General features: G+C 38.5%; 1 protein-coding gene across 1 annotated transcript; it reads right to left on the bottom strand.

Moving 5' to 3' along the window:
• Positions 1-5,130: 5,130 nt before the first annotated feature.
• On the bottom strand, positions 5,131-7,862 carry ccdc167 (coiled-coil domain containing 167). The gene is made up of 4 exons (XM_005914544.3): positions 7,715-7,862; positions 7,443-7,537; positions 6,605-6,657; positions 5,131-6,134 (listed from the first exon to the last, which is right to left on the bottom strand). Exons 1-4 carry the CDS (start codon positions 7,763-7,765, stop codon positions 6,016-6,018), a joined length of 318 nt encoding a protein of 105 aa, XP_005914606.1. The 5' UTR covers positions 7,766-7,862; the 3' UTR covers positions 5,131-6,015.
• Between the last annotated feature and the right edge of the window lie 49 nt (positions 7,863-7,911).

Raw genomic sequence — 7,911 nt, 5'->3', positions numbered from 1 at the left:
ATGGAGCTGTCAGGCAGGGGGAGAAGAGGGAAACCACAGAGGAGGTTCATAGATTTAGTGGAGGAGGACAGAGGGGTGAGAGAGGGGCATGCTATGGATAGGGTGAGATGCAGGAAGATGGTACTTTATGGTGATGTCTAAAGGAAGCAGTCGAAAGAAAAGATGAAGTATTCAGATTGGATCACGTGTGGTATAAGATCTACTGTACAATACAGACATGGCAGTGTTAATAATTCCACATGGTCAGTGCCAGTTTCTTGGAGGAGATCATCGTGTAAGCTGAGGCGCTGTATATGTTTGTAATTTACTATTGAGAAGGAAAAACAGAAGGAGGGGAGTGTGTTTGTGTGCATGAAGCAACTAATAAAAAATCAAACACCTTATGGCTATATCTCAATTCCCACTAAAGCTTCATTTCTGCAGCCAGATCAAATTGACCGAAACATTATCTCAGTGATTTTGATCAATTATGTAAACATGCCAGGGGCTCAGCTATGTTCTGAACTGGATATGTATGGTATAAATAGGTAATTTTACAGTTCATTACAGTGGTTCAAGCAAGGTGAGGAAGTATAATGCAGGGGAAAGTCTTTAATGTGCTGCAGGTCAACTTGTCCTCAAGATATAAAGCCAAATAATGAGGTAGCTCACACTTCTACGGATGATTGTGTGGTTTTTGGATGTGGTGACACTGCAGGCACTTCTGTCTTTGGATCCAGCTCTCATTTACTCACACCTTTCATCCTGACCCATTACCTCCCATCAACTCACCGTGTATGATGCTCATGTCCTCTTCCTCACACCGAGTGAACCCTCCTACCCCAGAGTAACCATCACAGCCTTACAGCTTAACGCTTCAAAGACACTGTTGTGACACACGCTACCTCCCCAACACGATACGATTACGCCCATCATCGTCCTGACTTTAATATTTACCTGCCTCAGGTCTCATCTTCTTTTTCAGCATGAACTAATTACTAATTAGGTGATATGTCACCACTATGAGCACAGCAATGATGACTAACAGAGAAAATAAGTATGGAGGGGATTTATTTAGCCTCCATACTTATTCCTGAAATCAGATGTAGATTTCAGGAATAAGACATAGTCTTTTCCAGGCATGATGACACAACCCGTAATGATTAGCTGCTTTTAAGGATGGCAATTTACAAGAAATATGCTTTGGATGCTTTTATGCATCATTCAGGACTTGTTTAATATATCAATCCATCCAGTAATTCAATGCAGTTTGATTTGCAATGTCATCAAATCTCAGAAGAAAGTGTAAAAAAAAAAGGCATTTGTAACATTAATTAAGTCAGGAGTGCAAGAACTGGCTCCCTGCTGAGTCTCCAAGTAGATGCGTTGTAAAGTGAGAAAAACTGCAGGAGGAGCAGAGTGAGAAGAAGGCCTCAATTTTTGGACAGAAGAGTGACTGAATCTAGACGCACTGCTTCAAATTGTTCAAATCACGTTTATTTTTTAATTAAGATATCTCAGGTTGTTCATAATCTGTTTAATAATCAGTTTTTTGAATACTTTTACATTTTTACACTGAAATAAATAAATAAATAAACGGGGGTGTTTGTTTTTGCCCAGCCCACTTGAAGTTGAATTGGGCACAGATGTGCATTTGAGCTTTGGAAATAATTTGCATGTAAAACATCATTGTCTAATAAAACGTGATGCTTTGGTATAGATTTAACAACTCTACCATCTCTGCATTAGGCTTTGCTTTGATAAGCTCTCGTGCTGAAGGGTGAAATATTAGGCTTTTTCTCTTATCTTCTCTCATATACTTACTGTTAATATAGTGGACGCCTGTATTAAACATGGCTAATGTTTCAAATAATGAGGAGTGTATCTGCAAGTAATCCTTGTGTGCCGAGAATTCTTGGCTTCGGGCTGTTTTTAATGTTGTCGGCTGCTATCAGTGAGAGCAGATATCCTTAACATAGTAACATGGTCATCTCAGGCACCAAGCAGCAGCTCCTTCAACCTGCTGTTCAAACCTTCTGCTTGTAAGAGGAACTATAGATGCCTGTTTCAAAAAGCAGGTGAAATAAGGGGCTGAGTGTCTGCAATGTGGCCAATATAAAATAAACAATGAACATTTTTGCAAAGTGAGTACTTTTATATTTTAATACTATAATAAAGAAAACTAGCTAACATGTTTAAATGTAGGTGTGGATGTGAGTCTGTCGAGTAAAATGTAAACAGACTTTAGGTGAGCTGACCAAAAGGGACAGCGTCCAAAAAAACTTATGTAATGACATCTGACCCGGGTGGAGATGCTGGGCCTTCACTGCAGCTCAAACATCGTTCTGTGTTAGAGACAAAAGAATTCAAAGTGACATCTGGCATTTTCATGCTCAAACAGACCTCTTTTTTCAGTTATTTCATTGTTTTTAAGTCATGTACTTTCATGACTTCAGGAGACTTAACACGGTGTGGCATGGAATATGAAAGTGAACACAAGGTCCCTCGCTGACTGCAGGAGGAGCAAGCAAAGGCTGAATGTGCAGGAAGCACATGGTAACAGCTGACCAAAAGTAAAGCTAAAAAGTTTTTTGGGTTTTTTTTGCATGGGAGTATTTGTTATTGATTTATTTCTAATTCAAGAAGTTTTTATTTTATAAAACCAATTATTTTAAATGAGCAATAAAATCAAATACAAGGTGAAAATGAATATTCAGAGACTGCAGTCACCAATTAAACCCCACAGTCGTGTTGCATAATAGGCTTGTTTACATTTATTTTATCTGGGGCTGAGAGAATGAGTGTGCGTGGGTCTGACGAGGACTGAGTCGGTGATAATAGACAGCGTGGGAGGTAGGGCACACACACACATTTGTTTGGTAAGGTGTGGTTATGTTATATAGTTGTTTTTTGTTTGTTTGTTTTTTACTGTAACCAATGCCAAGTAGCAAATAGGGCAAGCAAAAAAAAGCATCTTAAGTTTTTCTGCGTGGAAAAAAAACCAAAACCAAAAACAAACATTGTTCAGTCCACTTCCTGATTGGGCAACACATCCCCCCGCTTTTCCAAAAATACTTACTTGAGCATTTAAAATTTGTTGTCATCTGTGGCTCAAAATAGCCTCACTGTTTGTACAAAAATTATGTAAGGTTCAAGAAAGGGGGAAAAGCCGTATAGAAATGTATTATAATCATAAAACATCTGTTGAAATAAAACACACACATCGTCTCTACCGTCTCTGCCGTCTCTACACACTGCTCCCTGAGGGCTGGATTGGTAGCTGTCCACTGCTTCACATTTAACATGAAAGCAAGATGAAATGCTTTTGTTTTACAGTTTGGGAAAAGTGCAAGGTAAAGTGTGCCTAACCCAACAACCTAGACACAAAGAATTTTATTTCCTGTCTGATTTCCATAAATATTGGACATGAAGAAATGAGCTTTAAGAGAAAGATATTGTTACAGTCCACAAAAAGGGTGATTACTGATCACGCAATGGTGAAAGTCAGGTTATAGAAATAGCAGAGGTTGATAGTTGGCTTCCTTAATGACCTTTAATTTCTCTCTCTCTTTCTCTTTGTTGTTGTTGTCTGTTAACACCATATCAAGAAATAACCCACCCGCTCCTTGTGGAACATCTGAAGATCTATTTAAAGGACTTGCTGTCCTTTTTTAAGTTGTCTAAACGTGGTAATAAGGCACAAGTTTCAGATAATCAAAGTTTAATATTAGGCTAACGTCACCAAAATATATATTTTTCTTTTTTTGTGTGAAAAAGCAGTTAACAACTAGTTAACTAATAACTAGTTGTGCCACCCTTGGCTGCAAGAGCTGCAATCAAACCTTTGTGGTGACTGGTAATGAGTCTTCTACATTGGCCCAGTCTTCTTTGAAGAATTGTAAGTCATTCAGCCTGTTTAAGATCATTCCAAAGCATCTTTCACTGGGGCACTAATTTTTATTTATATTTATTCTATTTGGTTTGTTCGTTTGTGGAGTTGTTTTGGATGACTGTCCTGCTGCAAGCCCTCTTGAACTTCAGAGCATGAACTTACGGCTGAACTTTCTTCTTCAGGATTTTCTGGTAGAGATCATAGTTTCATGAATTCACGTCCAGATCCTGAAGCAGCGAAAACCATCACACTACCACTAGCATGTCTGACTGTTTGTAAGACGTTCTTACAAACAGTAAGTGTGTTTTTGGTAAATGTGAGACGAGTCTTTTTGTTCTTTTTGGTTAGCAGAGCTTTTCTCCTTGGAACTCTCCCGTGGATGCCATTTTTGCCCAGTCTGTTTCTCATTGTTAAATATTTAACTCTGGCCCTCATTGTCGCTCACTGGCATCCCAAAGCCTTATAAATGGCTTTGCAACCCTTTCCAGACTGATAGATATCAATGACTTTAGATTGTTGACATGATATCATCATTTAAAAATGTACCTTTTATATTTATCATGTTTTTTTGGTCTAATATTAAAACTAGTTTGAAGATCTTAAACAACCTATAAATAAATGCATTTAAAAAATCTCAAACTGCGATGGATTACAGTGCTGTCATAACCGTACACTGATATTGCTTTTTACAGCTGTCCAGCTCATCTATAAGGTCAGATCACATATAAGTAAAGTGTACAATATTAAAAGAGTACGATTTAAAAACTTCTGACTTGCTGACTGTTGTAATGCTTCTCACGATAACAATAAAAAAAACAAAAACAAAATGCAGATCATATTTTGGTGGTTTTAGTCCCTCATGTGAATGTTGCTGATGAAAAAGGACAGGCTAAACAGATAAGACACAGGAATGCTGCTTTAATCATTACATTCTCAGAACTATAGGAAGGCCTTAAGACTTTTTAAATCAGACTTCCCCACCCTGCCACAAAAATCCTGCAATGGCTGTGTGACTGGGTGAAAAATGTCACCTCTGACACTAACAATATGTTTCCTGAAGAGATCACGCCTTCTGTACCTGTGAAATTACAAAAAAAAAAATCTCCTACATGTTCTCTCAGAACATGATAAATCCTAGTCTGCTACTTTCAGGAAGAATGAATGGATAAGTTCTCTAAATAAATAAAAAATAAATAAAGGTGTCACTAAAAAAAACCCTAGCACATTACAAATAGTACATAAAGAGTAAACAATATGCATTGAATTTGGCACAAAGCATTTATTATATGGATTTAAAAGACATACGCACAAATGGCAAAAAAAAAAAAAAAGCATTTAAACAGATCAATTATTTAAAAAATCCAAATCTCAGAGCATAACTGTGTACAGTCATATTTCAAAGGACATTTGTGAGCATGTTGGCCATTTCTGGAAGCGCAGTTATTAGGAGGTAGGTGTACGACCAGCATGAGTATCGATAAAAGGAAAGAAAAAAATCTCCAGGCTCGGCCTTTGACTTAATGACAATACAAAGGGCACAAATATCAAATATTTTCATGCATTTAACTGCACAAATACTGTGTACCATGCATACAAACACTTACTGAAATGACTGAAAAGCAGACTTGTCCGGCACTGCTTGATAAAGTATCTATTTGACATGTTGCGCAAAATACAGCAAGTACATGGTGGTTTGTTAGGAGCACGATGCTGCTTTCATTTGATGTTTCCTGTCAGACTTAGAAAGTCGAAGCATCCGCAACCAAAACTGCAACACTTGTAATTTGTACTATTACTATTATGTTTCTGCGACTTGCTAAAAAAGTCACATGCAGAGCAATGTTTTTTAAGTGCTAAAAGGCAAAACAAATCCCACATTTCCTTACTTTTGTTACCTTACTAACTCAGGGTTGATGTCACTCCCAGCTCGGACATCTGAGGCAAATGGAAGGCAGCATAAGGTAAACATTCAGATGAAGAATAGTGTTACAAGTGTACAGAGGTCAAATATATAAAGGCATAACCAGAATTCATTTTCTTTGTCTGCTGGGCCTTTTCATGTGTTCACAACCGTGTCCCTGTACCAAGATGGCTTTGAGTTTGATGCTCTTTGCAGAATCATGGGTCCCATTTTTAGTGTGGTTTTATGACTTGTCTGTGTTGTAGAAAAACCCGTAGTAGAAGAAAGCACTGATAGCCAGCAGAGCGACTGACAGCAACATGTTCCTCCGGTTTTCACCTCGTAACATCTCCAGCTCCTTGTCTGGAAAAGCAAAAGAAAAACTGTATAAAATATGCAGCAGCCATCACTTTCTATTTATTTTTAGTCCTCTGGCACGAGCAAAACCAGCAAATGATCTGTTGTCGCAGCCTGGGGCCAGTTTACAACATACTGAAACTATTTTTGTTTTTTTATATGGGAAAGCTGGCTCAGTCAAAACAAGACAGAAGACAAATATTTTGTATACTACACTCAAAAAGCACGACATTCTTCAGTTTCCTTAAATGTGTCATCAATAACATTTTATTTTCACCTGCTTTCTTTTTAAAATGCACCTTTCAGGATGACTAAATATGACATGTTGATTAGTTTGCTAATCAGTTTGTCAATTAACCCTTAGTGAAAACGGGACTATGTGGTCCTCGAGCGCTCAATAAATATTACAAATACACAGGAAAAGTAAGAACACACAGTGAATACACATGAACAAGAATTTTAGTATTAAGGCTCACCTAGCTTCTGCACCCTTTCATTCATGATGGTCATTTCATCCTCCAGATCTTGTCTGATTTTTTTTTAAAGAAAGAAAAAAAGGCAATATTAAGGAGAAACATCACTGTTGGGTGAAGTTTTTACATTATTTCTTTTTTTTTTTATCTCTAAGTGGCACAAGATGGCTTTTCATGAGTTCTTGCTCACTAAAGAGCCACACAGACCTGCAACTACCACAAAACAGCCACAAACAGGAAAGCCAAAGACATGCAAGAGCACATCCAACACAAATCCTTCACACCTCATGCAACAGAACAACACATTCATTTGTTCCCTTATGTTCATCGTTTATTTCAATCCCTTTTTAAAATCTATATTCTCAACTCATACACTTTATTTAGACTTCAGATTAGTGTTCAACTCATTAAAATATTGTTTTTTGTATTAATAGCTACTTTTGGTTATTTCCTTATTCACAAGGGGTTTCCAAAGCAGGAAGCTTGGCTGATTTTGACAGACACGCTTCCTGAATTCCTCAAATGTGATGGATGGGCAATTCATTTTCCCAAAGAGCCGGATGAGAAACTGGGACTGTTGTGGAGGGCTGCACCAACTGAGTTCAGCTTATTGGTGTAGCCCTCCACGAGGGGCACCAAAAGTTGATATCACTGAAAACAGGTATAATAAATAATAACGTGCTTTAAGCAGGAATAAATAACAAGTATATATTTTAACAAGGACAGTCTTGCAGGGCGTTTCCTCCACAACAGTCCCAGTCCCAAGGCCAAAGTTGTCTTGAAATACCAGTGGGAGGTATACACACTAACGTGGAGTCTTCATCATCTCCTTCAGCCTCACCTCTGCTTTTCAGAGAGCTTCTCCTTCCTGCTCCTGAACTCCGCCCTCTCTAAGTTGTCCTGGCAACGCACCCGCTGCTCCTCCAGACGATCAATCTGTAGGATTTTACAGGTGTGACACACGGAGAGGTCAACGTACAAAACACAGAGGCAGGGAGCGACCTAAACGAATGAATTTCAAGAATGTACACGGGGAAAGCTACAGCACCTATCAGACGTCAGCTAAACAGAGAGATAGATGGGAAATGTGAGAGAAACGCTAAAACACTGTACCTCGGAGGCGACGCTGATTTTCTCTCGCCTTTTCTCTTTTAGCCTTGCCATATTGTGACCAAACCGGAGAACCACAGTGCAGTGAGTCTCCTGCCTGACAGGAAAAAACCTGTGACTATGCGGAACTATTTTTCTTCTTCGTAATGTTTACGTCTTCCTTTTGACGAACCGCTCTTCGCGCACTTTGCTGCCCTCTG

This window comes from Haplochromis burtoni, unplaced genomic scaffold (assembly GCF_018398535.1).
Source record: "Haplochromis burtoni strain Fernald_Lab_line unplaced genomic scaffold, NCSU_Asbu1 Contig_8, whole genome shotgun sequence".
Lineage (NCBI taxonomy): Eukaryota > Metazoa > Chordata > Actinopteri > Cichliformes > Cichlidae > Haplochromis > Haplochromis burtoni.
This window is presented reverse-complemented; position numbering and strand designations above follow the sequence as displayed.